The 14,717-nt window shown below is 43.4% G+C and overlaps 1 protein-coding gene across 4 annotated transcripts in view; it reads right to left on the bottom strand.

Moving 5' to 3' along the window:
* CSMD2 (CUB and Sushi multiple domains 2) overlaps positions 1-14,717 on the bottom strand; it is a 592,849-nt gene that overhangs the window by 75,576 nt on the left and 502,556 nt on the right. For all 4 annotated transcript variants that reach the window (XM_070594988.1, XM_070594992.1, XM_070595001.1 and 1 more), the window contains 4 exons: positions 12,725-12,902; positions 11,201-11,346; positions 7,222-7,302; positions 6,606-6,719 (listed from right to left, as the gene is read on the bottom strand). In XM_070594988.1, the coding sequence (XP_070451089.1) occupies positions 6,606-6,719; positions 7,222-7,302; positions 11,201-11,346; positions 12,725-12,902 (519 nt within the window). The remainder of the gene's footprint in view (positions 1-6,605; positions 6,720-7,221; positions 7,303-11,200; positions 11,347-12,724; positions 12,903-14,717) is intronic.

The following is a 14,717-nucleotide window of genomic DNA, read 5'->3' as shown; positions in this document are numbered from 1 at the left end:
TATGGTATTATATGAAATACTATATGTAAAGCACGTAGCCTAGTGCCTCCATAAATTGTAGCTGATGATGATAGTGGTGATAATTATGCCAGGAACAGAAAGGCCAGCAGAGCTTGGCTGTGGCCTAATTATAGTATTAAGACATCTAAAGGAAAACACGTCATCCTAAGGAAGATGGTCAATGTGAAACCTAGAAAAGGAGCTGCTGGAGGAGCAAGGTTGGGTTTTTTGTGTCTGTCACCATGGAGAAGAGACACAATGCTGGCTCAGAGGGACTTTGCACAACCAGAAACCAGGAGGCGCTCTGTCCTGGGGGCACAGGGAGGCACCCCTACAGCCTATGTGAGACAGATGTACTGGATTTTGGGACACTGATAAAAGAGTTTCTGGAACTGCAAGGCCAACTTTTGTTCTAACCTTCTGCCTTCACAGAAGTGGGGCTTGGGACTCAGCCTGGGTCCGAGCTAACAGACAGAGGCTTGCTGTGGCCCAGAATTTCACATGACTCATCCAGGATTCCTCCTGAGGAGCTCTGAAAGGCATTAAAGTAGCTTATCCTGGGGACGCCTCCTTCTTATTTTCTTAATTAATTAAATTAATATTAATTAATAAGAGGAAAAGGAGGGCAAATGGCTTCTTGGAGGAAACCAGCCTGGATTTTGAAGTGCTCCCGATTTCACTAAGCTGATGACTCACACAGGTCACTGAGGCGTGGTGATGTGTGAGTCTCCCTCCAGGCCTCGTGGTCCACTCCTGCCTCTACCAGGTCTGCTCTCGAAGCTCTTTCCCTTTCTACGGGAAGCTGCCTCCATTGAGGGGGAACAGCCATGCTCTCCCAGATGAGCCTGGGCCATAGGTTTGCCTTTTTGTAGGCAACTTCATTTGAGTTGGGTGTTAGTGTTTACAAGTTTCTTTTTTTCCCCCTATGTTCGAGATCTCTGGCCTTTGAAGGCTTAATAGTGTTCTTCCATGAAACAGTCTGATCTTGACGTCTTCGGCAGGGTTTCCTCTGATAACATTCTCTATTGCTTATAGAGAATGTGGAAAGTATAGACTTTCTATCTCTACTGGGGTCAATTCTAACAAATGATACCTTCCTAGAAAATCATTTGTATCATTAATTTACTTGCACAGATTTGAGTAAAATAGTCTCATAATTTAAAACATTTCTTTTGCTTCAATGGTGATATCCTGCTTTTCCTTTCTTCTTTTTGCATATTCCTGCTTTCTCCCTTTGTTCTTGATTAATTTACCTAACAGTTTGATTATTTTGCTGCTCTTTGTTTCAAGTATATCTTTTTACTTAGTTATCAGTAAGGCTGTTTTTCTGTTTTATAATTCATTAATTTCTTTTTAAAATTCAAAAATTTTGAGTTAGTTTATGTACAGTAAAATGCACAGATTTTAGGTGCACAGTTCAATGAGTTTTGGAATATGTATATACCTGTGTAACCATTACTACAATCAGGATATAGGTTATTTCCATTACCCCAGAAAGTTCTCTCATGCCCCTTTGCAATCAGTATGAGTTGCTCCATGCTCCAGGAAATCACTGATGTTATTTCTATAACCATAGATGAGTTTTGCCTGTGCTAGAACTTGATACAACTGGAATCATACATGTGTTATTTTTGTGTCTGGTTTCTTTTGCCAAATATAATGTTTGTAAAATTCAACTTATGCTGTTTTGTGTATCACCACTTCACTTATTTTTGTTGCTCTGTAGCAATCATAGCACAATTTGTTTATTCATGCTCCTATTGAACATTTGGATTGTTTCCAGTTTTGGGTTATTATGGAATTCATGTAAAAGTCTTTTTATGGACATAGGGTTTCATTTCTCATAGGTAAATAACTAGGAGTAGAATTGCTGCGTGATAGAGTAGATAGGTATATAGTAGATAGTTTGGTAGGTTTTAACTCTAAAAGAAACTGCCAATCTGTTTTCCAAAGTGACTGTATGATTCTATATCCCAACCAGCAATATATGAAAATTCCACTTGCTCCACATCCTTGTCAACACTTAGTATTGTCAGTCTTAAATTTTAGCTATTCTAGTGGGTGCATGATAATATTTCATTATGGTTTTAATTTGCATTTTCCTGAAGACTAATGATGTTGAGCATCTTTTCATGTACTTATTGGTCATTTGTATATCTTATTTTGTAAAGTGTCTGTTGAAGTCTCTTGTCCATATTTTTATTGGATTGCCCTATTATTGAGTTGTAAAAGTTCTTTACATAGTATAGATACAAGTCCTTTCAAAAAACACATGTACAATGAATATCTTCTTTTGTTCTGTAGTTTGCCTTTACTTTTTCACATTTAGTTCTGTTGGTTTTTCCCTAATGTATTTTGAAGCTCTTTTATCTTCTGCATATAAACTTATATATCCCTTTTAATGGAATTAACCATTTTGCAATTATCTTTGGTTCACCAGATTTTAGAGGTCAGTATTTGCTATCTTCTCAAAATTTTGTTTCATACCAGAGATAAGTGACACCTTTCTAGCTATAACCTTAGGGAGGCAGATGAAGATATTCAAATTTGAGTTTATGGAAAGTCTGTAACTAGACTTTGCTTATTTAATTAATCTGAAAGTCTTTGTCTTTTAATTGGCAGTTTTATTCAATTATATTTATTATGGTTGCACACATATGTGCACTTAGTTTTGCTACTTATTTTGTGTTTTCTGTTTACCATAGTTTATTTTGTTGTATTTTTCCTCCTTTAATGTTTTCTATTGGATGAATTGAGTTTTCCTTATTCTCTTCTTTTTGGCTGTAGATTTAGAACTTACACATCCTATGGCCATCCATAATTAAAAAAACTATTCATAAATTAAGCATTATATTTAAATTTATATATATTCAGTAACGTACAGGGTTAATCAATGTCTATTCTTCTCCTCAACAAGAGTCCTCAGCTCACTTTTTCTTTCTTCAAAATAGGTTCTCCAATGTCATATGTTTGTTCCATTGTCTTCCTATTTTCTATTTTCTATAGCCAATATTGTTTAGATTTACTGCCATGTTTTGCTGATTTCTTTGCTCAATGTTACTTTTTGCATCTAAACTATTCTACCTGTATTCATTTTTTTTCTTGCTGAATGTGGTATATATTTCCAGTGTTTACCAATATCAGATTGTCTTTTACTTCCTGAGCATATAAAACGGTTCACGTCCTACCCATGTGCCTAACACCGGCCAATAAGACATGAGTAGAATAACATGTGTCACTTTGGGGCTGAGGGAGTGAAAAGCCCTGTGTGAGTAGCCATTCTCTCTCTTCCTCTGCTGCAATGGAGGATGGAAGATGGGGCCTAGTTTTCAGACGGCAGTGCAAGATTCAGGCAGCCTGGATCATTGAGTCACCAGCTTTATAGAGTCACTTGGACTCTAGCAAATTGGGCCTGAAGGAGAAATGAACTTTTATTGTGTTAAACCACTGAGATGTGGGGATTGGTTGTTATTGTAGCACATGCCTATATTATCCTGACTAGTGTACTGAAGTGTGTCCTTTAGTTATGCTTTATTAAGGCAGTAACTATACTTAGTCCTTGTATGTCTGAAGATTTCATTAATTCATTCTCTCTCTTAAACAATAATTGGGCTGGGTTTAGTATTTCAGTTTACAATTATTTTCTCCTGCTGCATTTTATCTTTCAGTTGATGCAAATAATGCTGAGTCTGATTTGTCCTTTCTCTGTGATGGCTTTAACATTTTCTCTTTATCCTTGATGATCTAGAATTGCACTGTGGTTTTTTAGGGTTGACTTTCACCACATTCTCTATGTTGCCATAGCAAGAGGCATCCTTCTGGGATAATAGAAGAACGTCTGATCCTTGTCATAGGAGACTAGGACTTCATTGGACAGAGCATTAGCTAAGGTAGAAAGGAGTAGAATAAGGTAAAAAGAAGTTACATATTAGAGAGGCCATGAAAGGATAAACATCTTGTGTTCATGGATTGGAAGACTTATTGTTAAGATAGCAATACTACTCAGACTGATCTATGGATTCAGCTCAGTCCCTAGAAAAATCCAAGCTAGCTTCTTTACAGATATTGACAAGCCGGTCCTAAAATTCACAAGGAAATTCAACAGACCCAGGATATCCAAAATAATCTTGAAAAAGAAGAGCAAAGATGGAGGATCCACACTTCCTGATTGCAAAACACATTACAAAGTTGTAGTAATCAAGATAGTGTGGTACTGGCATAAGGGTAGACTTATTTATCAAAAGAATAGAATTGAAGATCAAGAAATAAACCTCCAAATTTATGGTCAATTGATTTTCGACAAGGTGCCAAGACAATTCAATGGAGAAGGAATAGTCTTTCCAACAAATGGTTCCAGGAAAACTTATTCCACATGCAAAAGAATGAAGTTGGACCTCTACCCCATCCTATACATGAAAATTAACTCAAAATAGATCAAAGACCTAAACGTAAGAGATAAAACTATCAACTCTTAGAAGAAAACATAGATGTAAATCTTCTTGACCTTGGACTAGGCAATGGTTTCTTAGATATGACACCAAAAGCACAAGAAACCAAAGAAAAAAATATATAAATTGCACATCATAAAAATCAAAGATTTTGTGTTTCAAAGAACACCATCAAGAAAGTGAAAAGACAGCCCATAGAATGGGGAAAATGTTTTCAAATCACATATCTGATAAGAGACTTATATCTAAAATATATAAACACCTCCTACAACTCAATAAGAAAAAGATAAATAATCTAATTAAAAATGGGTAAAGAATCTGAATAGACATTTCTTCAAAGAAGATATAACATGGACAATATGCATGTGAAAAAATGTTCCACATCACTAGCCATCAGGGAAACACAAATCAAAACCACAAGGAGATACCCTTTATACCCACTAGGATGGTTGCAGTTAAAAAGACAGATAACGATGATAGAGAGGATGTGGAGGAATTGGAACTCTCATACCCTGCTGGTGTGAATGGAAAATGGTTCAGCCACTGTGAAAAACAGTCTGGCAGTTCCTCAAAAGGTTAAACACAGAGACACCATATGACCCAGCAATTACACTCCTAGATATATACCTAAGAGAAATGAAAATACATGTTCACACAAAAACTTGCGCATGGATGTTCATAGCAGCATTATGCATAGTAGCCAGAAGTGGAAACAACCCACATGTGCATCAACTGATGAATGGATAAACAAAATACAGTATCTATACAATGGAACATTATTTAGCAATAAAAAGAAATGAAGTAAAGGAATGAAGTACTGACACACGCCACAACACGGATGAACCCTGAAAACACTATGCAAAGTGAAAGAAGCCAGTCCCAAAAGACCACAAATTATAGGATTCCATTTTTATGAAATACCCAGAATAGGCAAATCACAGAGACAGAAACTAGATTGGTGGTTGCCTAGAACGGAGAGGACTGGAAGGAAACGGGAACTGACTGCTAAGTGGATACAGAGGTTTTTTTGGGGTGATGACAATGTTCTAAAATTGGATTGTGATGTTGGTTGCAAAATTCTGGATATACTAAAACCCACTGAAGTACACACTTTATATAGATAAATTGTATGTTATATGAATTGTATCCCAACAAAGCTGTTGTTTTAAAAAAGACTACGAAGGGCCACACCTTGAGAAGCTAAATGATACCAGGTCCCAGGGGAAGCATGAGGGTGAGAATGGAGAGCCAAGCCAAGAAGACTGGAGCTATCTAGACACAGAAACAGAGGCAGAGATGAGAAACTGGAGCCAATCAAGGAGGTTCTGGAGCAGGAGGGAGGCTAAAATTCACTTCTCTCGGGGGCTGGTTGTTCGGGGGTGGGTGGGTCAGCTCAACTGAAATGAACAGGTACCGAATTTCTCAATGTATCGGGCAGCCTAATTCTGGGGCTTGTGGCTCCTCTCTGCTCACTAATAGTCCACGTTGCAGACGCTGTGATAGGACTTCTAACAATAACAATAGCCCGTACTGAGCAGTTACTACGTGCCAGACATGGGTCTAAAGTGCTTTCCATCATTAATCCATTTAATTTCTCATCATAAACCCACGGCATAAGTAGCATCATTATCCTTATTTTCAGATGAGAAAACTAAGGCACAGGACAGTCAGGTATCTTGCCCTTGGTCAGATGCCTCATGAGCGGAGAGTTTGTTTTTGGTCTTGGTTGGGATAACTTCATCTTCTGTCAAGCCATCACCCTGGAATGAAGACAGCTGTGGGGTCTCTGCTGTCTCGTTCAGCACGTAGGACCTTGGGCACATCCGCTGTGCGGTGGGGCAAGGTTGGCGTGTGAGCCCACCCCTCCCTGTGGCCCCGACACTCCCTACTTCCAATGATCCGTAGGCAATTTCCAGGGGATGCCGGTTAGAAAAAAGGAAGACAGAAATAAATGTGGCCACTAGGGCCAATTCACAGCCCCAGATCTAAGAGCAGGGCAGAGAATCTATCTAGACCAATCACTCACTCATTCACCCAAACAAACGTTCACCAGGTGACTTCTTTATGGGCAGGAACTGGAGATCCAGAGAGGAGTTAAACAAGGGCCATGTTCTGGAGGAACTCCAGACTCACAAAGGCATGGCTCAGTGCAATTACCTTCGCATATCGGAGGGGGGCCTTCAAACTGCAGGTAAGTTCCAAGTTTGCAGGTCAGGATTTCACTGCCCACCAAGGTAAAGCCCGGGAGGCACCTGTAGCGTACGATGTCACCTGCCAAAGAGAAACCCACATGGGGATTCCCCGGAGAAGCCTGGGCAGGGCTGATGGGCACCAGTTGGTATCTGAACCCACTTCCAGGCAAGACAATCAGCAGCGGGCTGTGTTCTGTTCAGACTTAAATAACTAGCTCGACTCGAATCCAGTGACCTAGGCGACTGCTGCTCCCCTCTCACAGCTCAGCCTTGCTGAGCCAAAGAATGCTTCCACATTCCAGGAACTTTTTACACTTTCTTGCATGGATCTGTTTCTCAAAAATGCTGACTTGAATCACAGAAGAAAATCGCTTTCCTAGCTCCTCTGCTTATGGTATGGCTAAAAAGAAGAGCGATTGTGTTTTGGGTGCAAACTCGGTTGACACAACATCAACCCTCTTGCACCGGGCCTGTTGCTTCTCTCCGTGGATGGGAGGGAGAGATGAGACCTGTTGGACAGCCCCCACCTCCACCCGGCCCCTCCTCGCCAGCCCAGTCCTTGCTGGTTTGGGAGGTGGTACCTATGTTGAATTCTTCATTCTCTGTGACCACTTCGGCGTTGGGGAGGATGGTGGGAGGAGGGCATTTGGTGAGTGGATAAGCTGAAAAGACAAAAGCAGAGAAGTCAGTGTAGGAACACTATGCTTGGGGCACAGAGTCATTCATTTGTTCTATACTTCACTTTCTCTTTCCTCATTCATTCACACAGCAGGTATTGATACTTAACTGTACACAGGGCAAGTATAGCCAAGCACTATTTTGCTTATCTGCTATCATTGTTTTTTTATTTTTGATGAAAGAACCAAGAACCATATATTAAGACCAGCAATAAAGGAAAGAGGATCTAGGAAACGAGTGACGGTCACTAGCACTTGAAGGGGAAGGGAGAAAAGCATTTATGGAGCACCTACTATATACACCAGGCACTTTAACATGCAGAACAGCTGATCACCCTGTGAGATATTCTTACTCTACTTATGAGGAAACTGAGATTCAGAAAGGTTAAGTTAATTTTCCAAGGTCACACAAGGAAGTAAGGGCATAGGCGGGATCTGAATCCAGGTCTGCTTGCTCTCAAATCCCATATTCTTTCTACCACTCAGCATCTAAATACTGTACGTGGCTTATGCGTGTACCCATTGAAGTCAGTTTATTTCCTTTCCGATCTTTGGCCAAACGCTTCTGGATTCGGTGGATTTCCCAACCTGGAAACCATTCCTCTGGGCAGATACTGGACTTGTGTGGATGGCGTTACCAAGGCAAAGTCCTGTGTGGGCTCATAACTTGGCTTTCCTTCATTATCTGGCACATAGTTAAGTGCTATGCAAGTGTTCGCTCCTGTCACCACTGCTGCTGCTGCTACTATTATTGTTATTTTCCAAAGTCCCCTCAACCCCTGCTCTACTTTTTCTTTTTTTGATGAGGAAGATTGGCTCTGAGCTAACATCTACTGCTAACCTTCCTCTTTTTGCTTGAGGAAGATTGGCCCTGAGCTAACATCTGTGCCCATCTTCCTCTATTTTGTATGTGGGATGCCACCACAGCATGGCTTGATGAGTGGTGTGTAGGTCCACGCCCAGGATCTGAACCCAGGACTCCTGGGACACTGAAGTGGAGCATGCAAACTTAACCACTACGTCACTGGGCCAACCCTGAGTTCTCCATCTTTTTCTTCACTATCTTAGCCTCTTATTTCTTCTTTCATAGCACTTATTACACATTGCAAAGCTTTTATTTATCATTTACTTGTTTGTTCTCTCTCTCTCCTTGGAGGAAGAAAGCTACATGGGAGCTGGCATTTCAGAGAGCAGGGAGCATGAATAGTCAATGAAGTTAAGGAAGGATGCTGAACCCCATCATTTACAGAAAGGTCAAATGCTATTTCATGAATCCACCAGATGGGCAAAAATTAAAAAGTTTGATAAAACTCAGTGTTTGCAAGGATGTAGAGAAACAGAAGCTCTATTTCAGTTGCTAGGAAGAGTGTAAACTGTTATAACGACTTCATAAGGTAAAGTTGGCATTACCTAGCGCTACTGAATATGTGAATACTTACAACCTGGCAATTCCACACTGGCGTGACCTCTCGAGAAACTCTTGTACATGTTCACAAGAAAAAATGTATGACAATGCTCATATTGTTTGAAATAAAATAACTTAAATGCTCGTTAACAGTAGACTAGATAAATCACTGTATTTTCACACAATGGAATACTACGCAGCATTGAAAAATGAAGATATAGTCACATGTATCAGTATGAATTTCAAACTTTTGAGTGAAAAAAGCAGGTCACAGAACACTTTATAGAATGATCTTATTTACATAACAGAAATAACATGCAAGATTAAACAATATATGTTTTTGGAGACATGAACATATGAAGTAAAATTATAACAAAAAACAACGAATGATTAACAAAAAATTCAGGGTGGTGGTTAACTCTAGGAGTGGGAAAGGGGTGGCACTGGGGCTTCAGAGGCACTGGTGTTCTTTTTCTTAGGCTCAGTGATGGGTGTTCATCTTCTTCTTCTTCTTTAAGCAGCACATGTACGTTACATGTATGATGTATTCCACACTTTATCAAAAGCTCTGTGAGCACACGGAATGTGTCTCTCTTGCTCACTCAGCCCCTCGCACAGTGCATCTCACACTCATGCCCACTGGCCTGGGCCCAGCAGGAGATCCTCTCGTGCCCAGGCCCTTGCCTGTTCCTCTGGTCAATTAGAATTGGAGCTTGGTCTGAGCTAGCACCTAAGGGTCTCATGTCTCGTCTGAGGCCTCATGACCACTGTGGCCAGGATACACACAGAAGCAAGTGCTCTCCCGGGGAGACTTCCTTAGGAGAACTCGGGAACAAGGACAGCCTGGGGCTGTGCTGGGCCTCCTTTACCTGCTCCTGGAACAGGGGAAGGCTCAGGAGCAGGAGCAAGAGATCTGGCCTAGCACTGAGGCGACTTGACACTGATCCTGTTACTGTCTAAACATAATAATGGTAATGATGATGACGATGACTATTAAAACTACCATTTATGGAGAACCTTTTATACTCTCTGCCTACAGCTAAGGGATTTCTAAGCATTATTTCACTAAACTCTGTGAGGTTAGGTACGATATTATTTCCATTTTATGGAGACCGGAATTGAGGCTCAGAAAGGTGGAATGACAGACCCAAAGTCACACAGCTTATAAGTGGCAGAGATTTGAACCCAAGTCTGTGTGACTCTGGAGTCCACACTTTACCACTCTATGGACAAGTCACATAGAGTCAAACTGACATGGCCTTAAAACCCCGGTCCCATTAGTGAGGTGAGAGGTGTGCACAACAAGAGGGGTGTGGGTACTGAGGCAGACCGAGGGGGTGGAGTCTCATCTCCATGTCACAGTCACTTTGCCATGGCTCCCTGGGAATGGAGGTTACAGCTGTGCATGCTCTTAACCCTGTTGTTTCTCTCTGTCTCTTGCTGTTTCTCTATCACAACCTCTTCCAACGGTTTAGGGCTGAACGTGTTCAAGTTTCTACAAACGCACATCTGATGCCACAACACAGTATAGTCTCACCACAGCAGACAGTGCAGAACTGAAAGGACTGAGTGCTGTTCTCAGTTCTATCTGTGAGATTTTGGGCAAGTCCTCGAGCCTTCCTTGGCTCTCATTTCCTCAATTGTAACTGGGGGGTAAAAACACCTGCCTTACTACCTCACCGAATTCTTAGAAGTCACAAACTCCAAGCCCCTCATTCCCAGGTGAAGAAACTGAGGTCTCACGTCGAGGAGAGACCTGCACAAGATCACACACCTGGCCCAAGGTGGAGCCAGGGATAAAGTCAAGCTTTCCAGATTTCCAGTTCAAATACTATAATGCTCTGTAAATTATAAACATGGAGGATTATTCCATCAATGGGCACAAGCCCACAGAGAACTTTCTGTGAAAGTTTTTCTACGCTGTGTCTACTGTAACAAAAACGAGGAACTATCTAGGTCCGTAACTTTGGACACTTAGAAGAAAACTGGCTGTCGAGAAGGACCAAGCCATGCTGAATACTTCATGCTCCTCCTACTTGAATTCTCCATGACTTCGTTTGTGCACAGTACTTCCTGGGAGGTCAACAGAGGCTCTGGATTTCTCTGGAGTGGGACAACCCTCTAGAAAGTGCTAAGGGACAAGCCGGAGCACAGGTAGATGGATAACCAGCCAGTGAGTTGATGTGAACGACTGGGAAGAGAAGTCTCACCCTGCTGCCTCTACATTTGAACTTGGTACTAAGGATCAGCATCATGTGCCTCTCTGTCCTAGTAGTGTGGACAAGGAGGAAAACTTACACTTATGGAGCCCTGTGCTGGGAAATTTCACATAAGCTAATCCATTTAATTCTCATAACTCTGAGGGCACTGAGCTGAAAAGCTATGTAGCATATTCAAAGTGACACGACTGGGAATGGTGGAGCCCAGCCTTGCCTTGAGGGCCGGGCCCTTCCCACCAGGCCAGGCTTCCATACTGACCGGAGAAGGCCATGGCGAAGATCGCACCCATGGCCACATCGTGGTGGAACTTGAGCAGGACCTGGTTGGATGAGCTGTGCACTGTCTTCTTGGCCGAGCTCCGGGTGAAGACTCCAAGCTGTGGAGCTGTCTGCTGTGGCCCATCCCTGCACAAGGAAAGAAGGTCTTGGCATGACACGAGTTACCATGGCTGTCCGCTCCACCTGTGCTGTCAGTGGCCTCAAGAGACCTAGCGTGGGTGACCGTGACTCTTCTTGCACCCAACATTGCCTTTCTCCAATGCCCTAAACACCTTTCTCCAATCTCTCCCACCTCAGTCTGCCGACAAAGTTGATGGAGTTGGTGACGCCCGCATCGATTCCTCATTCACTTGATTCTTCACCAGCCCAGCCTCCTTAATAGGCTCCTGGGGAAACCCTCTCACTCAAGAAGCAGGAGCCATGGAGCGGGGCTGAGGGTCTTACCAAAGGTTCTCTTAGTCTGAAGCAGCACCAGGATGGGGCTGCGGAACGGGTGCAGGAAGCCCAGGACGCTTTCCGTGCCAGTCCCATTTCCTTGACCCTCAAGCAAAGAGACATAATCATGTTGCCTTTCTAGGCAAAGGATTTCTCTCCTGGAAACTTATCTAGTCTCTCCCATGTGCTCTTAGCCATTGCCTGGAAATTAAGCTGGCAATTAATCCAGAGCAGTCTGGTTACGGCTTCCAGCCCCGGCAATTTTGGGAAGAGAATCCCACCATCTCCAGCTGATTCCCAGAATGGCAGTAACCTCCATACAGAGGAATTTTAAAATTGTATCTTTGTCCAAAAAGCCAATGGTTTGGAAAGAACTGTCTAGGAAACGACACTCATTGAGTAATAATTTGTATTCCCATTTTAAAATGAACTATATCACTCAGAGCTGAGCTGTCAGTTCAGTAACCACTAGCCTACGTGTGGCTATTTACAGTAAATTAATTAAAAGTAAATCAAGTTTAAAAATCAGCTCCTCAGTCACTCTAGGCACATTCAAATACTCAATACCCACATGTAGCCAGGGGCTACCATGTTGGACAGCACCGGTACAGAACATTTCCACCACTGGAGAAAGTTCTGCTGCACAGCACTGGCTCAGCATGAGATGACCAGTGGGACTTCACAAAATTCTACAGCAGAGCTCTTCTCTTTCATCAGTCTGGGTAGCTTCTCTTAGGTAAATGTAGAAGTTTAGTTTAGACTCTGAAAAGACTGAGAAAAGTCCGTGTATTTACGTGCGCTCCCATTCACACACCATTGGTACTTTGACTGACCCCTGGCAGGACTCCAGGTGGGGAACCACTGCCTCCCATTCCCCTCCCTGCAAGGAGGCGTAAGGGCTAATTGAAGCTGAGCCCGCATTCCATTACGTTTACGTGAAACCCAGGCGGTTGACAGCCATTTAGAACCAGTCAACTCTTGGTTTTCTGAACAAATAGATGGGTAACCCAGTTTAGAGCTTAGTTAATGTCCCTTTCTAATTGCCTGTCGACATGGCAGCCGACCCTACCAGACGGTGATGAAGTCTCCGGAGGGCTCTGTCTGCAGCAGGCTGAGGTTGAGGCGGATGCCTTGACCGATGGGCACGGTGATCAGCCACACACAGTCCTGGGCACTGGAGTATGGACTGGGGAAGCCGGGGGAGTACACAGTGCCATTGGAAGAGGTGATGTTCCCACCACAGGGGACTGCCAGGGAGGGGACAAAAATACAAATGAGTGCTGCTGATCACCCCCCTAAGTGTGAATTCAGATGGCTTCCTAATGAAGTCCCAGCTCCCAGCACAAAAGATCCTGCTCAAGGAAGTCAGGTGGGATGGGGAGAGGAGACAGGGCTGTGGATGGCTGGGCCAACCCACCAGTCCCCACCTGGCCCCTATATTCAGTGCAGGTGCCTCTGTGAGCCTGCCTCAGCCTTGGGCCTCCCTCTTTCTCTTCTTGTGGATGAGACCTGCCCAGAAGGAGGGACACACTAAATTTCTCCCCTCTCTCTTCCCAGGAATTGGGAGGGGGCAGATGGTGGAGTCAGGGCTGCAGGATTTTTGCTGGGAAGAGCTAAGAAATTATGAAAGTAACTCTTTCTCTTTATTTCTCTAAGATTCTTACAATTGGTACTTTTGATCTTAACTTAGGAGCTGAGGAGTCTTGTGGTGAGGGTAAGTTTGGGTTCAGGTCATGGCTAAACCATTTATTGACTAGGTGACCTCAGACGATAGCTTAGTCTCTCTTTCTTCACTAGCAAAATGGGACTAAGAATACCTCCTTGTATTCTTGTAATACATCCTTGTAGGATGGTGGTGGCAGTGAGCTGAACCGATGCTTGCAAAATGTTCAGCTCAGTACCCAGCTCACAGAGGAGGCATTCGCTGCATAGATATGATCCTCTCTCCCTTATCTTCCTGTCCCCCCTCAACATGACACCCAGTTTTAGACTCACTCTGATCTAGGCTTTAGGTAGGGGGATGAAGATGCCTTGATATCTCCATAGTGCTCAGATTTACTCATCAAGGAAGAGCAAAAAAGGGATTCTGGGCAAACAAACAAACAAAGAAACAAAAAAAGCCCCGGTCCAGAACACTGAGTATATTTGGCTGGCGTGGGGCATCATGCAGACATCTGGATGGGGTGGGCCAGACGAAAGAGAAAGAATGCCAATGCCTCCAGGCGGAGGACAGGGTTCCTGTGAATGCATACGTATCTTGAAAGGGGTGTGCATGGACGCACCATCCCTCCTACATGTATTGAACATCCACTTGGTGCCAGGCATGACCTGGGGAGACAAAAGGCCGCAAGGATACCATGGTGCGTGGTTCTGTTCCATGGCACTCACAGTCCACTGGGATATGCCAAGTATACTGGCTTCTACAGCACAGAGGGGAGCATGCTATCAGTGTGGAATGCCACAGGAACATTGAGGGGAGCCCTCATCCGGTCTTGTGAGGGTAGGCAAGGATTCCTGGTAGAATTCACATTCAGACTCAGACCTGAGGGTTGACAAGGGCTAAGCAGGCAGGAGAGGAGAAGAGAGCAAATGTTCTATGCGCAAGGAACAGCATGTGCTAAGAACCAGAGGCAAGAGACTATGGCACATGGAAAAAACTGAAAGTATTTCAGCTTAGCTGGAGCATAAAGTCTACGAAAGTGAAGCACACTGGGAGGCAAGCAAGGACCAGGCCCTGAGGGACATGGTGTGCTGCATTAAAGGGTATGGAATTTACCCCAAGGGAGATGGGGATGTCCTGCTGGCTTCTGAGCAGGGGGGTGTCCTGAGTGTATTGACAGTTTTGAAGACTCGCTCTCACTACATTGTCAAAAATGGATTGAGGGGCTCAAGACTGAAGGCTGGGAGACCAGAGAGGAGCCTCGTCTAAGTGGTGGCCGGATTAAGGTAGAGACAGTGGATAGAGAGAAGCGGATGCAGCGGAAAGGTCACTAGGATGCAGAATTAGCAAGACTTGGTGAATATGTCAGATAAGCAAGAGGGAGGGTACCCAAATAAAGGCT

Source organism: Equus przewalskii, chromosome 2 (assembly GCF_037783145.1).
Source record: "Equus przewalskii isolate Varuska chromosome 2, EquPr2, whole genome shotgun sequence".
NCBI lineage: Eukaryota > Metazoa > Chordata > Mammalia > Perissodactyla > Equidae > Equus > Equus przewalskii.
This window is presented reverse-complemented; position numbering and strand designations above follow the sequence as displayed.